Here is a 27,945-nt window from a genome sequence, read left to right as displayed (position 1 = left end):
TTACAAAATTCCATTTTTTATTTTATTGCAAAATGTTCTCATCAGTTCATCACACTTCAGAAGCCAAACCCCACTCTGCCACACTCCTAAAGAAGAGCTACATTGTTGTTTAGCAGACCGCTAAGCCCCTCTGTGGCGGACATCTGCAGGTAGCAGGAGAGAAGGTGCAGGTAAATTCAAAGAAGCATGCAACACCTGGAGCAAAGGAATTTACAGCCCTTAATCCACCCTCATCCAGTCTGCCCGGACCCCTCCCACGCCCCTCTGCCACTTTCCAACTTAAACATTTTGCAGACTTCTTTGAGAATGTTCAGCCGAGGTATTAAGCGATGCATTCTTGAGCCACTTTATATGATTCACCTACCTGTAAGGAAAATGCACGAAGTGCGGGGATGGGAATCAGAGCAGCCATCGAGAAAGCAATCATGTTATTGATGGATGTAAGAGCAACACTGGTTCCAGTCCTTCTCAGACATTCACCTGTTCTGTCCTTTAGCACAAAACAAAGCATAGTAAATAGCTATGGAAATAATTTGCATTGAAGTCAATTGTGGTATAACTGAGCAAGGCAAACAAAGGTATCATTGCATACCAACTCAATCATGATTTTTATTTTAATTGGACTCAAACTTAACCAAATCATCATTAATGATAGAAGCTTATCCACCTAAATTGATAACTCTCTCTCTACCTTTGAGACCTCTTCGGCCGTCTCCTGCCACTTCTAATTTATACTATGGATTTTCCGTTTCCAGAAGAAAGTTTCAGTTGGTTTTCTGTTGGCTGTGGAATCCACTACCAATCCCTGTGTGAGCTACCTTATTTCTCCGTGATTAAACTGTTGGTGGGAACACACATTTTGTGTACTCAGCACATTTATGTTAAGATCGCCTGGAAAGGCATGCATCAAAAATTGATGGTGCTAACATTTTGCCAAAAGTAGCTTAAAAGGAGCTCTTTACTACTTGTGATGTACTCGGAGTTATCAAACTTAATGACAAAGAAGCACGCTCTATCAGGTTGGTGGCAGTTTCTTTTGTAGTCTTCCTCTGATTATTTCAGTGTAGTAGTGAGAAAGAAGTAGCCATAGGATTCTAGTTCTATGTAGAAATTAGTCTTTACCTTGAAAGGAATGTTCTTATTTTGACCTGTCTCAGTGAATGCATGAGCCAAGAGAAACATGTCATCAACGCCAATACCCAGGGCCAGAAATGGTAGTACCTGGTTTCAAGAGATATAAAGAAATTATTAATATTTGAAATTAGCTATTACAGTAAAAGCCTATACCACACCAAGTTCATAGACAAAAACCATTGATTTTTCTCCACTGCCTCAATTCCAGGATATTCCATTGAGAGATATTCAATTGCGGGGAAGGAGTAGACTTGTGAGATCAGAGTTAAGTACCTGAGTCGTTGCAGCATTGAACGAAATGCCCAGAAGGGAGCACAGCCCCAGTCCTGAAGCTACTGATAATGCCACCAACAGGACTCCAGCTAGACCCACAGCACCTTGGGATTTGGAGCAGTCCCACCTCAGCATGGTCACACAAGCATATGCCAACTAATGGGAATTAAAGAAAAAACAAAAATATTTATCAATATGTATCCATACAGTAGAAATAGAAACAGAAAATGTCTGTTTCTTTTGTTAAGAATTTGCATTGAGAGGCAACCGAAAATGATGTTAACTTGAAACAGAAATATTGAAGGTAAAAACAAACTCACCATTAGCAAGTACCCTCCAGCGACACGGAGGGCACTGACATCAGAAAAAGATCTCATGATGTCATTGAGGGTGGTGGTGGAAAAGGCATGGATATTTTGTGTGGAGTTCTGAGGCAGGGCCTGGTGAGCCACCTACAACATGAGGAAAGATAATTTTAAGTAAACATCAGCATTACTGGCTCATCGGAAATGTACATTCAAAAGTATGACACCTATATTTTAAGTTCTTCAGAATCAGAATGAGATTCAGGTATATTATCACTGACATATGTTGAGAAATTTGTAGTTTTGTGGCAAAAGTACAGCGGGAAGACATAACAGTTCCTGAGTTACAATGAATAAATAAACGAACAGTCCAGACTAGGAATGGTGGGGACCATTCAGAAATCCGATGACAAAGGTGAAAAAGCTGTTCCTAAAAAGATTGAGTGTGCATCTTTAGGCTCAGTCTAGGATTCGCTAGTAAAAATATGCAACTGATCTGATGAAGCATACAGTGTTAGATTTGGTTTCTACACCGTGGTGAATTGGTTGACCTAAACTAAGAAAATAGTTGATACTTTACAATTGATTTCAAAGGACACACACAAAGTGCCGTAGGAGCTCAGCGGGCCAGGCAGCATCTATGGAAATAAGTACAGTCGACATTTTGGGCCGAGACCCTGAGGCCTGAAATGTCAACTGTACTTTTTTTCCATAGATGCTGACAGTCCTGCTGAGTTCTTCAAGCATTTTGTGTGTGTTGCTTAGATTTCCAGCATCTGCAGACTTTCACTTGTTTGTGATTGATTTCAACAATCTCAGTTTGAAATAGGGACAACAAAAATAAATCATTATGAGTTCAGGCTGAAAGGTGTCACTATGTGGAGAATAATTGAGGACAAAGCTAACACTGTTTTCCCGAAAGGAGGAACTGCCAATATTTTTTCACTTGGGTCCTGAGGACCCAAAGCCCATTCGTGGCATCCTTACTAATTGTCTTGACGGCTTAAACAAACCATGAATCACGCTACTCTAAATGACCCAATAACCCACTGGGCATTAAATTCACCAGCAGAATGTAACAGGAAACCATTCTTATTGGATACAAATGATAACTCCTAGGTTAAAATGAATAAACTGTGGAAAGAGGCAGACTTTAAAACATGCCCAAACAACAATTATTTTAAAGAGTTAATGTTGTTGACCTACTTGATCACAAATATGAGCTTGAAATCACACTACTGAAGCATTTGCTACTTAACAACAGATAAGTGTATTCCTATATTCTATTTGCGTAATGTTTTAAAAAATAGAACCTGATACAAGGTAATCTTGAGGAGAAATATTCATAAGTCCATCATTTAAATAGCCCTAGTTAAGTCGGGCATGCTGACTCATGACATTAGACTACTGCAGTAGGGTATTTGCTTATCTCCCGGGTAAAAGGTGGTTAAAGCTTGACAGAAGAGGCCTTCAGAGGCCAGTCTGCATGACTCACTTTCATTGGCCTGCTGTAAGATCCTAAGGAGACTAATAATATAGGCAAACCATGCGGGAGTGTGGGGGGTGTGGTAGGGAAGAGGATAATGCACCCAGGGGGTTGAATACTTCACTAAAATAGATACACACATTTGTAGCAGATTTAAAGGGAAAACAACATGTGGAACAATTGAATAAAGTTCAGACTGCTAATTAGTTATAAAACATGTCTGCTAATTAATTATAAAACAATGTGGAAAAAGTAACTCCTCAACAATTTAAGGCAATTTGAAAATAAATCCAGAATAGTTAAATAAAAACATCAGCGTATTCTACATTCCCAAGAGATCTGTCTTGTCAAAAGAGTTGAATAAATTTGAGGTATATCTTGAAGTTATCCAATTTTTCTGATTGGGCTTATTCAAATGCAAAGTCATGGTGATTTTTTCCATACATTTTAAACATGTACGAAATACATTATTTTTTGATCCTTGACAGCTTAGAGTAATGGCTGCAGATGCCAAAGATCACTATGGTCAAAGGTCAGGTGAGATCACATGGCCTCTAGAGCGCAGCAAAGGTCCCGTCATTCACCACCTAAGTTGCCACAGCCAAAGGGACTGCAACCTTGGGAATCAGTGAAACATCTTCCACATTTGCTATTCAACCCAACACAACCCAATTCCCTTTCCAGGCAAGCTTCACATAGGCCTCAGGTCTTCTTGTAATCAGCATCTGGGTGTCAGTTATCACCAAACAGCTTGTTCCCATAACTCTCCATCTGTCAGAAGCCCAGGATCCGTCTCCTTGTACACTACAGCTGCAGACTGATGAAAATCAGCCTGATGAGTAATTTCAGCATTTACAAGAACAATTCTCCCTCACACATTGGAATGAATCCAATTGAAAATAAAGAGAAAAGTGTGTTTGTTTTCTTCATACAGTATATTTTAAAAATCCTTGGTTTTTCCCACAAAATAAAACCCTGAAATTCACTAGGAGGCATTTAAAGACTGAACCAAACTGCTTGCCAAATATTGTACACTCAGTAGGAACATTAATTTTCCTAAGTGTGCTGAGCACAGTGCAACTAATGATTAAGGCCAACCCCTGGTAATCTGATGTATCTCTGATAAAAATGGACATGACTTGTAATATACCTCATTTTATGTTGATAAAAGCCCAGGCATTAAGTATAACCTCAAAAAAAATCCATATTTTGCTCAAGACCTGTTTCTTCAATGTAGTTTAAACCTCAGTCTGGCATTCACCCAACTACCACTTACAATTTCTTTTCTTTCCTCATTTTTGGGAGAACTTCCACTTAAATGCATGGACTTGTAACTGAACATGAATCTAGCGGTCATGTAATACATTACCGAGATGGGGGGGGGGGGGGGGAGGTGTGTGTGTGTGTGTTCGTTCATGCATGGTGTATGATCATGTGTGTTTATGAACATGTGTGTCTGAATACGAATGCACATCAGCATATATACGTTCCATGATTCTATCTTCACCTGTCTTCAACATTCATACATTTTTTCTGTAAAGATTATTGGATAAGAATCAGGACTGTAAAATCATGGCTTATTTCTGCACTTTGACATGCCTCTCAAACTTCAAAACCATTCTTACTCTTTTTTTTAAACCATGCTTTTGGTCACTACCTCTAACCTCTTTTGAGTCACTGTTCAAATCTCCTTGTAAATTACCTTACAATGTTAATTGGCACAAAAGAATGTTTATTTTTGTTGTAAGGTGGTTCTAACCAGCAAAGTGTGGGCATTAAAACTCAAACCGTCCTGCTTGTAAAATTTCAGACACACCACACCTAGCCAATTAAACTTGTGTGGAGAATTTACATTTTCAGCTTAGGTCATGTCCAGCCCTTTGGACCATAGCTTCTCAAACTCAGGTTTTCCAATGTGACAGAATACCCCCAATATTGATAATGAAGAATCCATTTGGTGATATTGGAGAGGGACCAATCATTTTGGCTCTACTAAAAATGAAGAAGCCATGGACATTGAATCACAGAACTTATAATGGTTCTCAACTTTTTGCCATGGATAGCACTGATGCAATGCAGTCTCACAACTCCATTATGAGTTCAATTCTGTCCTATGGTACTGTCTGTGTGGAGTGTTCCCACCCACATCACAGATACACAAACACTGGAGATTCTGCAGATGCTGGAAATCCACAGCAACACACACAAAATGTTGGAGGAACTCAGCATCTATGGAAATGAATAAATAGTCGACATTTTGGGCCGAGTCCCTTCATCAGGACAGAGGGTCTCGGCTCGAAACATTGTCTGTTTATTCATTTGCATAGATGCTTCCTGACCTGCTGAGTTCCTCCAGAATTTTGTGAGTGTTGTTCACAGAAACATGTTCGATAGTTAACAAATAGGTTACAATAAACTGTGTCTAGTGTCAAAGGTGGATAGGAGAATCAATATTACTGGGCATATGAGAGATTATAGGTACAGGGAATTAAGGATGGGAATGTGATTGATGGAATTTTTCTGAGAACCAGCATTGACTCAAGGCCCTAAATCTACTCAGTAGAACTGAGGAAAAATTTTGTCCCTCTCACCCTGAACCCAATTTAGTTTCACTGTGGATCTCTGCCATTTAACAGAACACTCCTAAATTCTCTCTCCATTCAACTTGCCAAGAATTTTAATATATAAAATGAATTTCAACTCACTGTCCTTTCTCAAAATGAACCACCTCATACTTCTCTGCCTCATACCTCATACCTTTCTCTTTTTGTCCTCACACAATACCTTTATTGTTTGCCAAGTCTTCAATAAGATTCCTTAGTCTTTCTTCACTGTGAAAACAATTTATTTTACTGGAAAACAAAAGTCCTTCCAGCTTAGGAAACAGCATCACCTCCAGCACACTAATCTACAGCATGCTCCTGCCACCCTGCTCCATTCCACGGCATTCCCTGTAACTCCATCAACTCTTCACCTCAATAGACAGCTTCTTAATACATCAATAATTTCACCTTATTATTTACAAATTACCCTGACTTCTTTGCAAACTCATTGATATATTTGAAATATTTTTGGTATCTACTCAACCTTTCTGAGTCAATTACATACAAAGCAATGGACTGGTGGTAAAAGAAATTTATCATCTAGTCCAGCAAACCCAAATCCACAAGAAAAATGATTGAATATTTAATAGGTATCATATAAAACATAAGATTAGTCTGTAGAATTAACAATGTATTGTTAATTCTTTGGTTCCTTATTATATTAACTGGTTTGGCCAGCATCTAAGATATCTATATGACTGATAGAGCAACACATTAAAACAGCGGTCGCTATGATATACTATCAATCTGTGATCTATCGTGTGCTTTACACTGCTTCATCATCACTGGCAGTTTAAAAAGCTTATCAAATAACAGGTCAGAAACTCCACTAATGATAGGTTCAGCATTTGCTATTCAAAAACTTAAATTACTGGCTTTATTTGTGTCCCTTTCATTGTTGGACATAAAACTGACATTCTAAGGGCAACAGGTTTTCATGCTGCTGGTAAATAATGTTCAAAGAGTTAATCTTTAACATCGTTTGCTGTTAACAACTTAAAGCCAGCGAAGGGCAGTAGCTAGTTCAGTGGTACTATAATTACCCATTCAGGTGGTGGGCGGTGCAGATAAATGTTACACTGAGCCAACTGTAAAGCAAGCCCTTTCATTACATACAGTTCATGCATTATCACTGACAAAGAGCTCATCTGTTGAGCCCTTTCACCTCTTCTGCCCATGCAGGTAAGTTCCTTACTTGCAGAATTAATTCGTTTTTCACTCCTCACATTAAATTCCATTTCATGCAAAAGAAAAGTAACAGAAAAGATGGCAATTGTCAATACCTCAACAAACTTTCGTTGCCAGTTTTCCAAAATGGCTGTTGCCTTCTCCAAGTTCCAGTTGATATCGTGGATTTCATAATCATCCTTATAATGCTCATAAAGTTGCTTAGGGCTCATCAGCAGATACATGGTCTGTAAAGCTTCGGCACTTGAGTGAGAAGAAAACATATACAACTGATTTATAAAAGAAGCACTTGAATTTTTATAGTTCCCTTTCATACAGGCTGCAAAAATCTTTTCCTGCCAGTTGAGTATTTCTGCAGGGCTGTTTTGGATTTTAATGAGGGAAGGTGTCCAAATATCATAGGATGTTTAAAATCAAGATTTTATCAGTTCAGTAAGTGTGTATTGTGTCATTATTAATGAAATTCTTTCTATTTCAAACCCAGAATATGTTCAAAAATCAAAGGACTGCATTGCATTTGGCAAGAACACATCAATGACATGATGGCACTGTTCAGTGGAGCCCCAACATGCCAGTTATTGAACTTTGGCATCCAGAGCTGGCTGTCATGCTCTTGGAGAAAGGGGAGAAATCAGCCAGTGTTGCTCGTGCTGCCTCATGTGGGAACTTTTCAAGTGTGGCTACCAGACGAGGGGAATGTCAGGTTCAGCTGTAAACAAAATCATGCTGGAGCCCTGAAGTAAACACATTTCAGAGTCCAGACCAAGCAGCACCCATACAAAACAAAAACAGATTCAACATATTAAACACAAGAGATTCTGCAGATGCTGGAATTCTAGAGCAACACACTCAAAATGCTGGAGGAACTCAGAACTCAGCAGGTCAGGCAGCATCAATGGAAATGAATAAATAGTCAATGTTTCAGGCAGAGACCCTTCTTCTGGACCAGAAAGGAAGGAGGAATACTCCAGAAACACACATATTAAATTGAAGATTTGTCAGTATGAGCGACTCTGGCATTTCCTTTTTTAAAAAACGGGCTAAGCTCCAATGCCTTTCACAGTTGAACAAGTCATTGGGTAGTAGTAGTAGTATAAAATTTGTTGCTTCTCTGATCATCGACTGTCAAGAACCTATGACTGTGACAGAAAACATTCAGCCCTTCGTGCCTGTGCTTTGGAGGATTGTTTGGAAGAAATTACATCAAAGTCAATGAACATGAGAAAGGAAATTTTCAATTAATCTGAAAATAAATGGTGTTTGTGAAAGACGCACTCAAAACACTGCAAAAGGCCCAGGGGCTTGATATAATCAATAACCATTTCTCTAACTCTACCCTGGATGGTGTAGGTCCTCATTGATGATATGATGAGGAAGATGGACACTGTTGGGAGAGTAAACACTGCCAGTTCCCGTTACACTAGCTCTGTAGTTGTATAGGTGACTGGTTATGTTTAATTCCAGAGCTAACATGTGAATAATGGCCACTGGGAGGAGCTAATGAAGGGCCCCAAGTCTTGCTCCAGTACAGAGGACATAGGTGCGTATGAAAAATTAACAAGGAAAACAATGAAAGAGAAAAGACTAATGAAGCCATATGGCATGCTTATCTTTATTGCTGGGGGCAATGAGTATCAGCATAGGTATGGTGTCACTGTACAAAACTTTGGTTAGGCTGCACTTGAGTAGTGTGTGCAGTTCTGGCCATTCCATTCCAGGAAAATTGTGGAAGCTTCGGGAACGGTTCAGAAGGGAGGCAGATAAAGGGTAAGCTGTCAGATCCTTTTTCACAGGGCAGACATGGTGAATACCACAGGACATATACTAAAGGTGAGAGGGGGAAAGATTAAAGGAGATGTGTAGGGCAAGATTTTCTTCTTGCTGTTTTTTAAACATACAGTGTGGCAGGAGCCTGGAAATGGTTGCCAGAGTAGGGGTGGAAGTAGATACAGTAATGGTGTTTAAGAGGCTTTTGGATAGACACATGAATATGCAGGGATGGAAGAGTATTGACCACTTGATAAAAGGCGCATTGTATTTTTTATCTGCATGAACAACACCTCCTCTGTAACGGTATGCGATTCTGCATTCTGCTTTTTTGCTTTTCCCTTGTACTACCTTTATGTGAAGAAGTGATCTCTATAGATGGCATGCAAAACAAAGTTTTCACTGTACCTCAATACAGGTAATACTAAACTCCTTTACAAAATTTACATGTGGGCAGACGAGATTTAGTTTAATGTGGCATTGTGTTCAGTATGGACACTGTGAGCTGAAGGGCTTTTCCCTGTGCTATGTTTTATGAGACTTGTATCAACGCCGATCTGTACAGGATTAGAAAATATTCAGAGTAGCTTGTGTTATTTGCTCCAGAAAAGGCTAAATAATATTTTCTTCAGGCCAAGATCTGACTCACGATAATTTCTTCTTCCTGAGAAGTTTTCTACTAGTGTCTGTTTTCACCGGTCCACATGTCATTCAGTCAGAATCTCATGTTCTCAGCCTGAAACTTTAGAGCTGGGTCAGGTGACCTATCATTGCCTTCAGCACTAGGGTTTATCTGGCCAGTTAAAACTCCTCCCAACACCTTAACAATACCACAATTTTATGGCCCTTCATCAGGGAGATTTCACACAAGTTTAGTCACAGGTGCAAATTCAAATCTGTGTTTTCAGCTACCGGGCAGCCTGCTGGTTGGCACCCTGACAATCAGAGCTCAGAGAGCGCAACTAGGATATCATAAATCATATCACAAAGTAATGTTTCCAAGTCTTTCATGGTCTGTTTAAAGGGACTGCACCACATCCATGGAGATTTCCCAGGTCACATTCTGGGCAAAGCACCAACTCTGTTGTAATCCCGCTCATTTTACATTGATTTCAAACAGAAAAAGAAAGAAATCACAAAAATACTGGGATTGTGTAACATTCCATTCATTTTTACATGACCTAGACTGTTTCTTTTTTTTATAATTTGAAGTGATCTGTGTTATTTTCTCCTCTCTTTTGGTTTCTGTCTTCCCAGAGCCACACACAGCTCCCCGGGAATGACGTGGAGACAGACAGGGAGATCAGCTGCCAGCCTTCCCCACTGCCTTTACAGGAAGGTGCAAAGCAGTAACCCTGAAAAGGATTTAATTAGTCCGGGAAAGGAGGAAACCCTCATGATTGTAACAGCAGCTGCAAGCCAGTAAATGACCCACCACTGATGTATTCTCTGTTACCACACAACCAAAGCCACCTGTTCCTTTCCCTCTTCTCTATTAAATAAAGCACGATGCTTCATTTAATCAATAATGGAAACTAAGCAATATTATGGATGATTAGAATTAGCGTTACCTTAAAGGTGAAGTACTTAAACTAAAAATATCACTGTTGCAATATTTTACTTTAACCGCAGTGTGGTTTTTTTTAAAAAAAACTATTACATTAACATCCTTGCTACCTTCTGGAATATTTCTTGTGTGAAGTTAAACAAGTTAAAATGCTGAGCACATAGGTGAACTAATAGTGGAATTTACTGCAAATACTTGGCAAGGCAGGCAGCCTTTCTGATGAAGTACAGGGACATTTTTAGGTGACTGGGTTTAAAATCATCAGTGCACTAACCCAAAATGTTGCCATCTCTCTCCCTCTACAGACGCAGCCTGAAAATTTCCAGCACTTTCTATTTCTATTTTCAGGATCCAGACAATGAACTGAAGAAAAATAAAGTCAATGACCTGAAGCACCTTCAGAAATATTACCAGACCCGCTAAATATATTCATTACTTTGTATTCAATACTGCAATATTTCGCATTATTATTTCAGTGGAGGCTACATAAATATTAAAATGTGAATCAGTTGAATTAATATGGATATAGTTATGAGATCCATTGTTCATCCAAATTAATGGCAGAGATGATAAAAACATTCTTAATCGCAAAGGGTAAAAATCAGCACTCATTCTCAATACCACAGTATTTATAACACCTGCCAATGACAGAGAAAATAAATAACCTTCCTTAATCCCAATGAAGATTAATAAGTGTTCTTGCTCGCAATGGAGATGCCAAAATGAGAAAGGTTCCCAGTGGAGTTGATAGTATTTTTATAAAAATCTCCTTTCCTTCAGCCCAGAAACCTTGGGAGATCTCAGAGAAACTTGAGTGGATGCAACAGTATCAGGGTCCTGACCCAACCATTGAAATGACTCACTCACACAGCTCTCCATCTTAGGGTTTCTGCTCTCTGCATAAGAACCAGTAGTGGTGTGAAGGTTCCTGGACTTTCAGATCTGAAATCCTTGTCACCTTAGGGGGGTACCACACTTATTCCAACACCTTTCCTACCCTTACAACCATCCAGGTCCCCAAACACTCCTTTTCAGGTGAGGCTGAGATTCATATGCACCTCCTCCAACCTGCTCTATTGCATTTGGTGTTCTTAATGTGGCCTCCTCTACACTGGTGAAACCAAATGTAGATGATGCAGCAATTTTGCAAAGCATCTGCACTCAGTCCACAATGGCCATCGTGAGCTTCCGGTAGCACATCACTTCCTCTCACATATCTAATCCTACACTGACCTGTCCTCGGCCTTCTCCAAAGCCATGGTGAGGTCAAACACATACAAGAAGAATGGCACCTCATATTCCACTTGGGCAGCCAACAACTTAATGGTATTAACTTGAATTTTCCGGTTTCAGATAACCCACTCCCAGTGATCTTTCCCATTCCCAGAAGTCCACTTCAGGTCTCTTTCCCTTATTTAAGTGTCTCCATTCCTCTCAACTTTCATACCTAGTCTTATCACCATCCCCAACCTGGTTTCCATCTACCCATGATCCCTTCTAGTTCCATCTATCACCTAACAACCTCTGTATCTATCCTTCCCCCTTTTCCTCCCAGCTCCATCTACCTAATTTTGTTTATTGCTCAGTAACATCCCATTACATTAGACTCTTAAGAGAGAAAAAAAACCAAGAAACTTTGATATAAACATGGGAATGCATTCAAATATGTTCAAGACTTCAGGAAGCATAACTTATACTCTCCACACCGCCCCCCCCCCCCCAATACCTTTAACTGTTCTTTTACTTCTCTTACCTCAGCAATATGTTCTGGGAATTTTTCTTCACACCACCCAAAATCAACTCTTCTTGCCAATGCATAAACCTCTTTGAGAATCCATGGCAACCACCAGTTAACTCAGTGGAAATATTAGGAGCCTGTAACAATATAAAATCTTTAATTATTTTATTTAGTAGCATCACAGTGACCTTTAAATTTGCCCAAATGCAGGTTCCACACTTCAGCGCAGTTCCTTGAAAAAAGGAGCGTCAATGGTTCTCGGAAAAATAATGATCAAGTCATTAGAACCTTTACTAGTTATTTTGTATAGGTTCGAGTGGGCCTGTATGTCCAAAAAAGCACTTTGTGTACTGGATGAACCAGCCGGAAGGGACCAACTTTACATAGAATTGTTAAACCTTGGGTACTTTGTTTCAGCAACCATACCCTGCAGAAATGAGGCTAATCATTGAAAAAGATTGATTTCAGTCATGTGTAGATTCAAAACCAATAACCTAGAAGAAATTTTTGAGTAAAAGTTCATCTGGTCCAAAAATATAGCTGCCCTAATAAACAAGGAAATCGTCTGATGGAACACTAGAATGAAAATATACCTCAGCTGTCTTGCCATAAAACAACTGGGCAAACAGAGCTCTTTTACATTTAAAGATTGTGTGTTGAGGCTCTCATGAAAATTCCCATATCACTCAAGTGCTGGAATTGCTGAGGGCCAAAATTTACTGAAAGGTTAAAATATCAGAAATAAACTACCAATCAATGGGGAACTCAAAAAAAAGTTGCAGAAAATAGCAGGTGGTGCAAATCTGAAATTAAAATGGAAAATGATGGGTACACTCAGGTCAGCCACATCTGTGGAAAGAGAAACAGAATCCTGATTAATAGTCTTCCAGCTAAAATGTTGTCTCAGGTTCTTTTCCTACAGATGAGTTCTGACCAGCTGAGTGTTTCAGCAGTAATGGAACACATTGAAAAAGGGCTTACCTCTAGTGATTTTTTGTTTCGGGCAGTCATGGGGCACTCAGAGTCATCTGGCTGTAAGCATAGCCTGTCCATGTAGGCATGTCCTACTTGTGCCTTGTCTAGCATCTCCCTGAATCCTTCCAAAGATGTAAACTGCCCCAGTTCATCCAGGAGCTGCACTGGGTCCAGGTTCATCCACTGAATATCCGGCTTTCCTCTGCTGAAGGAAATGTATATTAATATTTTGCTGGCAAGATTTTTGTTTTTATATCTCCAGCTGATACCAATGAAATGCTGTTCTCGGTTTGTCTGTAACCAGTAGCCTGTAAACCAGCGGAACGAGCTGTGCATTAACTGTACTATTATGTGGCTTGAACTGTTTTTCACTGGAGTTTGAGAGAGTGGGTCATGGGCAAGTTGTTGCATCCTCTACCCACAGGGTGTAAGTTCAAAATCCAGTCTGGTCTGGCATTTACAGTAAACTTCGATGGATCTTATCAAAACCAGTAGATGGAGTACTGTACTGAAGGACAGGTAATAGTTAAGAATTACTCATTGCAAATACATCATTATTAGTATTGCAAAAGTTTAGCAATATTCATTGTTATAAAACTAGGTACTCCACAGGTAAAAAAACACAACTACTCTCTTTAAGGGCCACCTAGAGTCTTAGAATAGAAACAGGCCCTTTGTTTCATCTAGTCCATACAAAACCATGGATCTGCCCCGTCCCATTGACCTGCACCTGGACCATAGTCCTCCGTACCCCTCCCATTCATGTACCCATCTAAATATCTTGTAAATGTTGAAATCAAACCTCATCCACCACTTTCAATGGCAACTTGTTACACAACTCTCACCACCCACAGAGTGAAGAAGTTCCACTCCCATGGATTCACCCTTAACCCATGACCTCTGGTTGTAGTCTCACCAAACCTCAGTGGAAAAACCCTGCTTGCATTTACCCTATCTATACCCCTCATAATTCTGTATACTTCCATCAAATCTCCCATCAATATTCTACAGTCTAGGGAATAAGGTCCTAACTCATCCAAACTTTCTCTGTAACTCAGATCCTCAACTCCCAGCAGCATCCTTGTAAACTTTCTCTGCATTCTTTCAATCTTACTTATGTCTTGCCTGTAACCCACCTCTCTAACCCCATTTCACTCCACTTGACTAGTAGAAAAGAGCTGAATCTTTGAGTTGGCAAGGGCAAATTTTGTACTGGAGACAACCAAAATGTCATTTATACCCAATTGTCAAATATAAACATGATGCTCTTCAAACAACCTTAGCAAGAGAGAGTTGATGAAATAGAGAGCTTTAATGACCCAAGTAAACTGCATTTTTACATGTTTGAACTGTTGATTACAGAAGGTTGCTGAAATGTCCCATAATTATAAAAGTCAGTGCATTTCAAAAGTACTCTGTTGGCTGTTAAATGCTTTTGGATATCTTGTAAGGACATAAAAGGTAGCATATAAATACATTTTATAAATTTCTTTTCAACTAAGGCATAAATATTCTATAATGAGGATCCCACTCTCATGCTAACTTTATTGCTGGTTTCAGAATATGTTGCCAGGTGTTATAAGCACTTTGCCAAGTTTCTTCAAAGATTGTTTGAACAACTAAAGTTAGTTTTGAAACTTTTTCAGTATAATAAGGCAGATGCCATTTACAGAAGGAGTTTCAATATCAAGCACCTTTGTTACATGCATCCCAGTCAGAACCTCTTAAATATCTTCTCATGCTGTACCGTATTTTAATTTTATGTATTGCTTTATATGTAATGTATATCAGTGAGTGCTGAGTATGTTGGAGGAGTTGCAAAGCAAGATGATGTATGACAAAGGAATTATCATTAAACCGGTGAACCTCTGTATTTTGTTTTATCTGTTGTCATTTCAACTGTGGGTGTTAATTCATAACAAACCTACTGTCAAATTTAGCAGAAAAACGATATTCCAGTTACAGTTTCAATTAAAAAAATACTACTGCCCAAAAAAAATCCCCAACAAAAATAGACATTGCAGAAAGAAATACTATTGACAATCATAAATCTTTGTAACTGTTCACATTGCAGTGGGGCTACTGATGGCAAGACTCCCTCTTTATGAAAGTGATAATATCTATTTAAGTTACTGTGCATGACTTCCTCTGTCCACTACTTGTAGTAAAATCAAAAACACATGTATGAAGAATGCATGTATAACTTGGCTACAAATGATAAACAGAAGTCTTTTCCTCCCCATGTCACCAAATTCTTCTGATCACCGTGTGCTTCCATTGCAAAACTCTTCTAGTGATGTTCTTAGGGGAGAAAGTAAGTCTGCAGGTAACTTCTGTCAAAGGGAACTGTTTACCCTGAAAGGAAACAGCCTCCAGTCACATTCTAAAGATTCTAATCACAAGTCATTGAAACAGTCCAATGTTTCACGCAATTCCTCCAAAGCTAAATGTGAAATGGCCAAAAAAATGGAGGAGGCCATGAATATGGATATTCTTTAAAAAAACAGTGTTTCCTCAATGTCAGTATGTCCTCTGTTTCCAAAAAAAAAATTACAAAACAGAATGGGGCAGTCTGCCAGCAAGAACTTCCAACTGACTACATTTATCCATGGAGGTACCTTCTCCTTTAAGCTTATATCATTGCCAGATGCAGAGTAAAAGACCATGTATTATCCCATTATGCAGGAACAAAGTGAGGGAAAGCCTGATCAGGCCGCGGGTGCCCACTCACATTTCTTAACTTTGTGCAGTGAGACATGACAATTACTGGGGAACTCTAAAATGTCTTGATATTACTGGTCTTTGGGCCTGTTCTGGGCCATTTTGAACTCCTGTAATGAAGGCAAGGAACAGACCCGCTCCATATCTGTTGACATTGCTGGGATTGTCATCGAGGTAAACTGTGAATTGTAATACAAAGGAGAGGAGCAAACCGTTTCATGATGCTGTAAGAAGGAGCCCTAACTAAATTTTTTCTCTACCAGTGAGTCTTATTTTAGAGCAAATAAAGCTAAAGAATATCTGGAATATTATGACAGGATAAACTAATCAAAAACTGAAGAGAAACACAGCAAAATGGAAAACGAATCACAATGGTACACAAATTAATGGAGCCATAAATCACTATTAAAAATTATACACCAGAAATATTAATGCACCAATTAACTTGTCTAGTGCTTGTTTCAGGAGCAGATGAAGTAATTGTATTTGTGTGTACCAATATTTCACACTACACAGAATCGAGCAGCAGAAGAGAGGCATAACAATTTGCTGAGAAATAAATTATTGCATAAAGGATTTTGATACCTGATGTAGCAAACTAATAGAATTGTGTTCCCACTTTAGTGCTTCTTTAAAGATGGGATTAGTGTCCTTCAGTTTAAGACCTCAAACTCTGCTGCAATTAGGTGATATTTTAATAAACCCATTTTCTTCAGCAAGCACTCTCCACCTGCACTTATCCAGGCTATGTGTCAGGCCCGATCAAATTAATTTTTCATTAAAGGTCTTTCCTCTAAATAATCAGATTACGCCTCACAAACAGAGCCCTGCGGTCTCCAACACTGGCTGCCGCTCTAGATTGTGTCTCTCCCCCTCCCCCATTGTGCTCATTCCACCTCCCACTCTCCGTGTAACAGCTCTCTTCTCAGCCACATTAAATCATTAATCTCTTCATCTGTAAAATATCCTTTTGTACGGTTTTCTCCCGTCACCACAAAGAGTGTCTTTTTTTTCTCTCCCTTTTCTTCTCATTTCAGTGCATTTCAATACCCGCTGTTGCCAGCTCATCACCATTTGGGAGCCGAGCAGGAAACTGGACTCAAGAAGCGGGATGGAAGAGGTTCCGACATAGACCCAACTCCCTCCTCCCTAGCCTGCCTCTTACCACCTCGACAAGACCTAATAAAGTCCTTCTGAACTGTCAGGTCTCTTTCAGCTTCTGTACTAGATGTGGGCAACAGGGTATAGGGAAGTTGGGAGGGGAAGTTTGCTGGTGGGGTCAGAGGAATGAAAATGTGTAGTTCAATTTATCTTTATAACTTCTAACTTTCTGCTCGTGTGACTCAAGAAGTTAAGACAGTACTGTGCAAAAGTATAGGTAGGATGCCTAAGACATTTGCACAGTACCGTAGTAATTTTATGTATTGCACTGTACTGCTGCTACAAAAAAATCAAAATTTCATGACATATGTGAGTGATGATAAACTTGATTCTGATATGGGTCTCTATTGTGGACTGAGAGTGGGAAGGGGGCAGGGAGAGGGGAATCATGGTCAGGATAAGGGTAAAGGAGAGGGGAGTGGGAAGTACCAGAGAGACATTCTGTAATAATTAATAAACCAATTGTTTGGAATCAAATGACCTTGCCTGGTGTCTCAGGGCTGGGTGCGTCTGCACCACACATCCCTGGCACTGCTTCTCTGCCACCTGTCTCACACCCCTCCCACCGCACTCCACTCCCAACATCCTGTGCTCCCACCAGATTTACAAACTCGCTCCCTGCGCCACCTTGACAAATACAATACTGTGCAAAAGACTTAGGCACCCTAGCTATATATGTGCGCTAAGTCTTTACACAGTACTGTAGAAATGTTACTTTGATATGCTATCAAATAATGGACTCCATGAAGTGACTATGACATGGTATCTTAAGCATTAAATACATAAATGCTGAAAAGCTTTCAAACTATCGTCAAGTAATTGAAGTCAGGGAACAATCTTGAAAATGTTTTTAATCATCTGTTTTCATTTAATAGTATATAGTAAGCTACACACTTGAAAGCAGTGTTTTATTGTGGCTGCAAGTGGCTGTCAACAGATGCAGACTGGTGGCAGATTTTGGCTCCTTAATGTGCGATGACGTCTGCACAAGAGAGGCAACACCTCTGGCAGCACCGGCACAGGTTTAAAGATCAGGGACAAAGTAGGACAACAGGATAAGTCTGTGATTCTGTGAGGTTACAGGGACACAGGAGACTGAACTTAAGGTCTTTTTTTCCACAAGATGTGCAAAACTGCAAAGAATCCATAACACATGGCAGTAATATGCTATTGGTCATTAATAATCCAACTTACCAGTGCCAGCCATCAGAAAAGTTCTAATAAAGTGTTTTATCAGATGCTTGTTAATAAAAAGACTCTGCTGTCATTTAATGATGTCTCTTGAGTTTAAAAGTACTAGCTAAACTGAAAGCCGAGTTCCATGCAAAGTAACAATCGAAATGTTCTTTAATTATTGGCACTGCCTTATTTTGTTCAGTTTCTTTTTAAGTCTCCTTCAATAGATTTATCATAAACAAAGCCTACCAATGATTTTGACTCTCACAACCCCGACCTCCCCCAACTCTTCCAGTTGAAATGCGAGTGCACGGAACATCTCGAATAGAAGACGAGGAGAAAAAGTCCAATTCTGTCAGAATGACACTCCAATAATTCATGAGCAAGGCATCACATGAAGCAGGCTCTTTCTGATTCCCACATACCAGCAACCCCTTCTACTGCAACCAAAGAGAGGCTCCTTTATCTCCTATTTTTTGCTTGACTGAGCCTGCTCAAGCCCTTTTGTTTTTGTATGTTTGAGAATAGATTGCAAGCCTTTGTTTTCCTTCTCTCTCTCTCTCTCTCTCCCACTCTCCTACTCCTCTCTCTCCCTCTCTCACTCTCCTCCTCTCTCTCTCCCTCTCTCTCTCTCTCTCCCACTCTCCCCTCTCTCTCACTCACATATTTCAAACTGACTGAACTGAACTGGAAGCTGACAGCACAAACAGGGTTTACTCGGCACTGAAGGCTGGAAAGGGGGGTGGGGTGAGGTTGTTGGAAGAGACGAAATTGGCAAAGTTCTGTGGATCGGAGTGAGCGAGAGAACCAGCTTAAAAAGACACTAAACACTGAAAACGTCACACGTACATGGTTATTTAAATTTTTAAAAATTAGACAGAACAAGAGTCAGTGTCAGTTTAGCACTGACAGAGTAAACACAAAAAAAAAGCTGTGGAAAATCTTTCAAGGGCGGAATGCTGTCAAGTGAGCTGATTTTAATCGAAAGAGGGTTTTTTTCTTCTCAGGGGCATTTTTAAATAGAATGAATAATGTGTACATTTTATTTGTTGGGCAACTTGCAGCAATAAGGTTCAGATTAGCATGAGAATAACTTCAGTTACCGTCTGTTGACAAAGAATTCCCAAGGGTCTCTCTGCTCTGCCTGACAAGTAACCACTTCGCAGAGGAAGAATGCAAGCTATTGTTCGGCTCCTCACCACTTTAATTCAGACCAAAAACTTGGGAGAAATGTCCAGTGTGTCATTTTTAGAGGACAGATCCCTAAAACCCCAGAAACATAATAATTAACACAGCCGTACTTACGGTAGGTAGGCAGAACCTCCTTGAAGCTTGGCACCATCCCAGAAGCAGTCTAGGGGAGTTAGAATAACACAGGGAAATAGCTTCTCAATCATCTAGATGGTGGAGGCAAAGCAAGGGAACAAATGTGGTTACATTTTATCCTAAACAAGGCTAAAGAAGAAAATTGGAAACAAATGATACACTAATTTTATTTTCTGCTGATTTTCATTAACTGGAATCTACTACTGAGTTGGATATTTTTGGTGAAGGGAATGTGGGTGCAAATTACCAAGTCCACTATGCCAGAGCATGTACGTATGCACTGTTACCCAGGCTTTTTGTGGCATTATCACTTCATTGACCATCAAATTTCTCAATAAGTTGCAATGTTACAGCTGAAAAAGCACCAGGGTACCAATGCAGATGAATGGTGAGGCTGAAGGGAAGAGCTGCCCTGACAGGCCCAACTTAGAACAGAGTGACTCGTCTGAAGGGCTGCATTGCTAGGACAATGATCATCTTTCCCTGAAAGAAGGGCCTCGGCCCGCAACATCGACTGTTTATTGATGCTGCCTGACCTGGTTGTGTGTGTGTGTGTGTGTGTGTGTGTGTGTGTGTGTGTGTGTGTGTGTGTGTGTGTGTGTGTGTGTGTGTGTGTGTGTGTGTGTGTGTGTGTGTGTGTGTGTGTGTGTGTGTGTGTGTGTGTAAGTTACGGTACTCTGGATTTCCAACATCTGCTAAACCTCTTGTGTTTATGATAATCTTTCCATCCCTCGTCCCAAATCAGCATCATTCACGTGCAGTCCCATCAACGGGCAATTCCGTCATAAGGTCCTTCAAAGCAGAATCTGATTGTGTCCTCACTGATATTAACAAGAACGTGACAATCAGTAAGGGAGCATCAAGAGCACTACAGGCTGGTATTCCACATCTTAGCCCAGGCATGTTAAAGTGAATTGAAGCTTCATCACCACCACTCTAACACCAGCTCAATCCAAACCAGCCAGAGACACATTCAGTGACCTTCTTGATTACAGAGGCTTGATAATGCACTCAGCAGTGTACTTACATATCAGGGGAATTTGTTTTTGTTGGCAGAATTATTTATATTCAGAGAAGCAAAAGAGTTAATAATTAAGTTTTCCAACTTTCTCTGTCAGGCTGGAATGGAGCAGGTACCAAAGATCCCTTGCAGTCTCTGCTCACCTTGTCCGCCCCACACCCTGGTTTCCACTCAAGTCTGCAAGCCCCCACTCATAACTTGTCCGAGTCCACCCACGTTGGCAGCCAGACAGATGGCTCTCACGATGGTGTGGATCTCCGGCAGTTAACCAGAAAAATATAAATAAGGCCATTACATTCCCTTGCATCACAACAAGAGAACTGGCAGATAAAAAGTACAACTGCAAAGAGGTAAAATCACGGATGGAAAATTTCTTCCCTTAACTACCGTAGTCAATTCCTGGTCTATACGTTACTCTTAAATCAGGGGCATTCCCTAGTATAAAAAGATCCATGAGGCAAAAACAAATGGTTTCATCTTCCATTAAGCATTTGATTTTTATGCATGCTGAATTTCACCCTCTAGTTTAAACTACAAATCAGAGAAGTAAAACAGGGAAGAGGTAAATAATGTCAGAAATGAGCCATCTCTATTTGACAGTGAGTTTTGAGTTTAGTAGAAACTCTATGGCTGAGCATCAAATCTAAATGTAGCAGACCACAATAAATTTTGCTTCTTAATTAATCATTTAACTTATAATGTTTTGCATTTACCGTCACAGTCCGGGCTACATTGATTTATAACTTGCTCTTGTGTGTCTGATTGGGGGGAGGGGGTATTAGTCAGGAGGGAGAACAGAAAGCTGAGGAAATAAGTAATGAAGGTGTGTGCCAAACATCTTCTTCCAACCAGAGCTTACAGAGGTTAGGTTGGCAGAAACCACACTGAACTCCAAAACCATTAGCTAGCCATAAATCAGGACAGCCTGTCATCAGCCTTCTGCCTCTGCATCTTGATCATACTGGCTGGCTTTGAAATCCTGACAGCAACATGCAAGTTCCATTGTACACAATACCATAGTGTCATATCATGACAGGATCTCCACATGGGAGCATTATATTTTTTTAAAAAGTGTGCATTGCTCCCATCATCAGATTAAATTAACTCTTTGGCCCTTCAGGAGATTACTGGCCTAAGGTGGGAACATGAAAAACAGGCCTGTTAACAAGGTGCTTAGGTTAAATTTAGAGATTTATTTACATTGCTAATATTGTTAATGTCTTTGCGAATGTTTCGGAGAACAGGTCTAGTGAGCAGCTGAATTAGGGGAGGTCCTGATCTTGCCTAAATTGCTCCATCAGCATGTTTGGATGATTGCTATATTGACCTCAGCACCCTTGATTTAGAATAGTGACTGTGAACCCATAGCTGCATTACCTGGCGACCTCAACTGGAAGCACATGTATGTGAGGAGATCTAGAAGATGGAAAAATTGAATTCCTCAGTAATTCCCCCTGTGGTGATGCCCCCTTTTAATAACGTCAAAGTTGATTTATGAATCCTGGTGTTTTGGATAATGTACTCAGCAAAGAGTCAACAGCATTACAGACGAGAAGGGGAAGAATTAGTGAGAATGTATGAAAGGTAAGTTACTAACCAGTGTTTAGATAATAAACGCAGGGGACTGGTTGGTAAATCTTTTAACGTTGGCTCACATTGATAATTCTACTTTAATCACTATGTAAATATTGCTGTAGTAGTTTGGATGCTGGGATGCTTCTTTTTACTTGGGCTAACACCCCATTGTTTCTTCATCACTTTAAAATAACACTGATGAACTCAATCAGGGTGAAAGGATTTTTTACCTCAGCTTTAACCCATTCAGAGATCTAGCACACAACAAAAGCACTGAGCACATTTTTGAACTGGAGCTGAGAAAGCCATGAAACTGAAATTCATTGGTTCGCTGGATGTGATGCCATTTCAACGATGACCAGACAAATTAAAAACAGAAAGTTTCAGAGAGTAAAGAATCACTCCCGAGATAGCAAAATATAAATTTTGCTGTACTCACTCGCTCGATCATTCCATTCTCAATAATAGGCACTCCAGATTTGTAACAGATTTTGTTTAAATCCCAGGACCTGAAAGAAAGGGTAAAGGCCGATGACCTGGTTAAACAGTACACTGACAGAGGCAGCAATGCTAATTACCAAGTGCATACACATACACATATATTTACCACTCTGCATGCCTGATCATGAAGAACTTCAATTAAATGTTTTGTAGATAATATTTACCCACTAGCCTTCGCCGCCCCCCTCCAAAAAAATCTAGGAAGCTATACAAGCTGTCATTTGTTATTAGATAATGATCTGAAGCAAAACAGAGAGACTGAGAGGGAGGAATATCACTTCTTGCTATGAATCAGTCAGATGAAGCAATAAAGACTCGGGCCAGGCCAGTTCCTATCTGTGGATCTCAAAATTATTACATGCTACCTTCATCATCAATGGTAGCAGTTAATGGGCGATTTAAGTTTGATTGTCCCTATAAATGACAGATTTGAGAGGGAGGGTGGGAGAAGCTTAAGCCTAGAAGGGCTAGAGTGGATGGGGGAGCTTTGTTTACAAGATTAACACTGCTGGCTTTAATAGCAGACAAGGTGGATTCAGACAGGGTCTATTTCAGCTCGATGAAGCTTACAGAAAGGATGATGGTACCTTGATATTGTTGCAGCAGGAAGGGTCCCAAAGCTTATGACCGCATACTCAAAAGCCTCAGGCACAATGGGATCTCCAGGTGCTGATCTGGATACATGTCCTATCCAGATAGGAAGATGAGTGCTTTGGCAATACTTTAAAATGAGCTACAGCAGTTAAACCAGGCCAGCTGAGAGACCGTTTCCTCTGATTGTCTGAAACCCAACCCTTAGGTCAATAAATGACAGTAATAGTGTTCTTACTTTCCATATAGTGAGACTTGTACTTTGCTGGCTGCCAGGGCAGCTTCCAGGTGTTGGAGCAATGCCTCCTGAGTAAGGATATTTTCCGCTTCATTCTTCGAGGTTTGAATCAGCATCTGTGTGGTGAAGATCGTCTCCTCGCCCAGCTTCTCCCGTGTGTACGTTAACTCTCGACTCACTCGGCTTCCCACTGCAGAGAAACATGGAAAGAACATTTAAAATGCATTGTTAAACAGGACATCTAATATGTAATTACCGTGACAATACACCTTGAAAACTTGTTCAACAAGAGGTCTGATCAATCAGTTCATCGACAGTTACCAATTCCAGTTTGTGATATTTGCTACGATCAGTATGGTGTACTCATTATTAAAAAGTACTCTGTGCTTTTGGAACTATGATTTAATTCAGTTTGAGCTAACGGAAGTCTCCTCTGTAAGAACCTTAAGCCAAATGATTTGAATGATAAGGCGATCTTGAATTTATTCCCAATAGGCAAGATTCATCGGACTAAATTGTTACTAAAGGGACAATCCCTCACAGAGGTCATGCCAATGGGAAACGGAATACTGCACAACTTGAAAACTACTACTCAATTTGGAATTAAGGCACATTTTGTGGAAAGCTGTTTGAAGAATTTTATCCTGTATTTATCTCAAGAGTTGATAAGTGAAATTCAGACGCTCAAAGAAAGAAAAAATCCACACAATAATGTTAATTATTTTTGTCTTTTTGAGTCTAAAATCCCTCTTCTTTAAATCATGCAAGCTTTAAATGATACCAGTGCCATTTAAAGTCTCGACAAGCTGATTTTGCAGTAAGGGTGCTTGTGCCCACAAGCTTGTAGCCTGGCCCACAGCTAGCAGCAGCACCTGCAGATTTCCATTCTGAATGACCTCTGAACATCTCCAGCTGACTCGGGGTGGAGGAGTTAAATCCCTTACGTCTAAGCGGTTCATTATTCAAATCATTCACAAAAAGCATTTCGTTATACATCCCTTTCATTTAATTTACCCTCAAAAATAAAATATTTCATTTGCCATCTTAGGTTGAACCACAAAGTTCGAATATTTTAAAGTACTGTACTTCTTCCCTTCAGACTCTTAAAATATGCATAATAATAATGATCAACACCTACAGTATTAATAACTATCATACAGTTATTTACACTATAGTGCACTTCCAGCTCAGCTGGTTCTCCCTTTCCTCTGGATCAATCAGAGAAAGTCAAATCAGATGGAAAAAGAAAGACAGAAAAAAAAAGATAGACAATAGGTTTTGGCCCGAAACATCGATTCTTTATTCGTTTCCATAGATGCTACCTGGCCTGCAGAGTTCGTCCAAAATTTTGTATGTATTATTCTGGATTTCCAGCACCTGCAGTAACTCCTGTGTTTAGAATATTCAAATCCAATTTCCACAAGAAGGAAAGAAGTATTTGTCTTGTCCTAGATTGGTAGACCTGGACCAGTAACCTCCCACAGTGCATGGTCTTTGCCAGACATGAGGTGATGCCCTTAACTGTTCTGTGTACCAGGTCTTCAAACCCAAGATATTAAATGGATGATCAAAAATAAAGCACAGTGTGCCTTTAAAACAAGAACAGTCCCAGCCTTGATTACATTAATGGGCTGTCATTTCACTCATAAAAATTTACACTGAGACAGTGCAGCCTCTCTTGGCCTGGAGTACATAATACATTTCCTGGCTTGTATGGCGCATGCCTCTCACTTTCATTCCCTGATAACTAACCCAGTTCCCACTTCCCCACAGTACGGCTCCATTTCCTACATGCTTCAGCCGACAACACGTTCCAAATTGAAAGGCTGGCAGACGTCCAATGTGAGGTAAACCAGCATCATACAGCAAGACCACAAACAGGGAGCATTATAAAGCATTATTTTTAATATCCTGACAGATGCTGAGTTCCCTCCCCTTGCTGTGGGTAGTCAAACACCTCTGTCTGCTTGGTTCTTTTGATTGGCAGTTTAATACTTGTGCTACTAGGGGGTGGCAAGGCCTACTCAAAGAACATCTATGTCAAAGCCTAAACAAAACTTTCCATTTATAAAGCAGCATTCAGTTATTCTAGAGAGAAAAAAAAGTCACTTTACTTTTTTTTGAAGCAGATTTTTGAAGGTGTAATTGGAGGGACATTTCTAACAAGAGCTCATCAATCCAGTTCACCCCGTAGTGTGTTGTACTTGAAGGAAGAATAGGTCAGAGAGTTAATGCAGCCTTATCTCTCCTGCCTCCTCCCTTCTGAGTAGGTCTTCCTGCACAAATTGCAGCATTAGCAGATTTATACTTCTATGTATATTTTCCCCCATAAAGAACAAACTTGCAGAGACATCAAATTGCAACTCAATTGCTGCTCTAATGCAGGAGTTGATAGTTCAGCTCACTTTTGCAGTTTGTGATTTTACACAGAAGAGAATAAAACTTTAAATTCATCATAAGTTTCCCCTTTAAGGCCTAAAACCAAAATGCTATTACATTTTGTCCAATGCGTCGCAGCAAGAGTATATTAACAAGATGAATTGGTGGTTTTCTACACTAATATTGCTAATGCTAGGATTTTGCTATGCTCTTGTCTGTCAAAGCAACTCAAATGCTCATAAATTCAGTACTCTGTCACTGCATTAAAGACGGGGAAAAAAGGCTTTAAACTTGGACAAGTAATGTCACTTTTCAAAAGGCCAGCTTGCTTCTGAACCAGTGGCAAGTGTTCAAATATTGCTTTACAATTTCCTCACAGGGGAGCCATTCGCCTTCAGCCACTGACTTCTCTCCAATGAAGAATCATTGGGGTGTTGGGGGGGGGGGAGAGTGGAGTGTAGAAATGGATGGAGAGGCAATCTGAAAGGCAATGGTTGTGCAAGCTTTAGCAGATAGTTAGGCACCAACTCTAATCTAGAGCAGGTCTGATTCACCCCTTCTTTTGGGGAGCCTATATGGCACTGAAGGAAATGAAAAGCTGTATCAAATAAATTTGAAGAAATGTTTGTTGAAATTAACTTCCAACTTTTAGTTGAAACAGAAATGAGTATGAGCCATATCAAGCCCAATGAAATACAAACGATTTTATTGGAGCCTTCAGTGTAATGTTTAAAATGGTCTGCATAAAGGCCATTTAAATTTTATTGAAAGTGCTGGAACTAATGGATGCACCGTATTGCATTTCCGATCAAAAACAGTAACCAACTAGAAACAGAAACAGAGTAAAATCTTTTCCAGTTCCAAATCAGCGATGTGATTTAAAGTCCATAGCCTTTAAGAGTGTCCTCAAATTCCAGAATGTAATCCACCAGGCCAAACACAACAAAGCAAGAAAAATAACTTTCTGAAAAGCCACACATTAAAGGAGACAGTGTCGTTTGATGAGGCCCTGTGATGATTACAAACTTTTGATCCTTCTTTAACATGGCCAAGGCACGAAGTTTGTATAGAGTCATTTCCCAGTTAACACAGGCATTAACTGTCTATTGCACATTTGAAGAGTGACTGTGACACTCTCACCCATTTAAGACCTCTTCATCAGGGAACCTATCAAAGATGAAAGCTCTGATTACTAACCTGCCTGTCTGGGAGGGGGAAACATAGGCAGATGAGAGTGTTAAAATGGAGTTTGGATAGGAACCACTGTTTTCCTAACCTGGCTGCTATTTTCACACTTAGATTATCAGAACAGCGAAGATCTCCCACTATAGATACATTGTTCAGCAATATAGTTCATTTAGAAATGTAAGTTGGCACTACAGTAGACTCTCCACTATTAATATATCAAAATTCTCACACAATTAGCAAAATTTGTTATTATGAAAATAAATTAAAATAGTGAAGTTTATTTCAAGCATTATGCAAAACAACTATGTAAAGATTTTTTCGTTTATTTACATTTTTACATTAACACTGTGCAGTTATAGGCCAATTAGCAGCAACGTAGAGAGACAGAGATAGAGTGGACAGAGGGTATCTGTTAAAATATCTAATACCAGAGGACATGCATTGAAGGTGAGGTTCAAGAGCAATATGAGTGGTAAGGTTTTTACTCAAAAGAACTGTGGATGCCTGGAATGCGCGGCAGGTACGATGGTCAGGGCAAATAAATCAGAGGCTTTTAAGAGACATTTGGATAGGTACATGGATATAAGGAGGATGGTTGGATATGGAAACGGTGTAGGCAGGAGGGATTAGTGTTTGCATGTTTTTGATTTGCTTTTTAGTTGGTCTGGCACAACATTGTGGGCTGAATGGCCTGTTCCTGTGCTGTACTCTTCTGTGTTCCACGTTCAACATCCTCTTTGAAGATTTAGTACTTGGTGTAATGGTCAGCACTGCAATTCATTTGTGAAGTGTAACATGTTGTTATTTAAAATGGTGACATGTAGATGACATATAGTTCAATTTATCAGTTTAAAATGCTAGCGCATGGTCTACAGTAGTCTGAGCAATTCTCATGGAATTGGTATAATCACGTGATCTACAACCACCCTGAACCCACCCGTCTCCCCATGGTTCAAAGTATACAGCATTAATAAAGCACAGGCCTGCTTTAAGTTTGCATTGTACAAAAGGAATTTCATTATCAATATCTCT

At 39.8% G+C, this 27,945-nt stretch overlaps 1 protein-coding gene across 1 annotated transcript in view; it reads right to left on the bottom strand.

Moving 5' to 3' along the window:
* ptch2 (patched 2) overlaps positions 1-27,945 on the bottom strand; it is a 110,515-nt gene that overhangs the window by 38,903 nt on the left and 43,667 nt on the right. Inside the window, exons 3-12 of the mRNA XM_073062894.1 lie at positions 23,347-23,536; positions 22,456-22,525; positions 19,400-19,491; positions 13,043-13,238; positions 12,077-12,198; positions 7,085-7,232; positions 1,728-1,859; positions 1,408-1,563; positions 1,123-1,221; positions 365-490 (exon numbers count right to left, since the gene is read on the bottom strand). Of these exons, the coding sequence (XP_072918995.1) occupies positions 365-490; positions 1,123-1,221; positions 1,408-1,563; positions 1,728-1,859; positions 7,085-7,232; positions 12,077-12,198; positions 13,043-13,238; positions 19,400-19,491; positions 22,456-22,525; positions 23,347-23,536 (1,331 nt within the window). The remainder of the gene's footprint in view (positions 1-364; positions 491-1,122; positions 1,222-1,407; positions 1,564-1,727; positions 1,860-7,084; positions 7,233-12,076; positions 12,199-13,042; positions 13,239-19,399; positions 19,492-22,455; positions 22,526-23,346; positions 23,537-27,945) is intronic.

This window comes from Hemitrygon akajei, chromosome 12 (assembly GCF_048418815.1).
Source record: "Hemitrygon akajei chromosome 12, sHemAka1.3, whole genome shotgun sequence".
Classification (NCBI taxonomy): domain Eukaryota; kingdom Metazoa; phylum Chordata; class Chondrichthyes; order Myliobatiformes; family Dasyatidae; genus Hemitrygon; species Hemitrygon akajei.
Note: the sequence above shows the minus strand (reverse complement) of the source record. Positions and strands in the feature narration are given on the sequence as shown.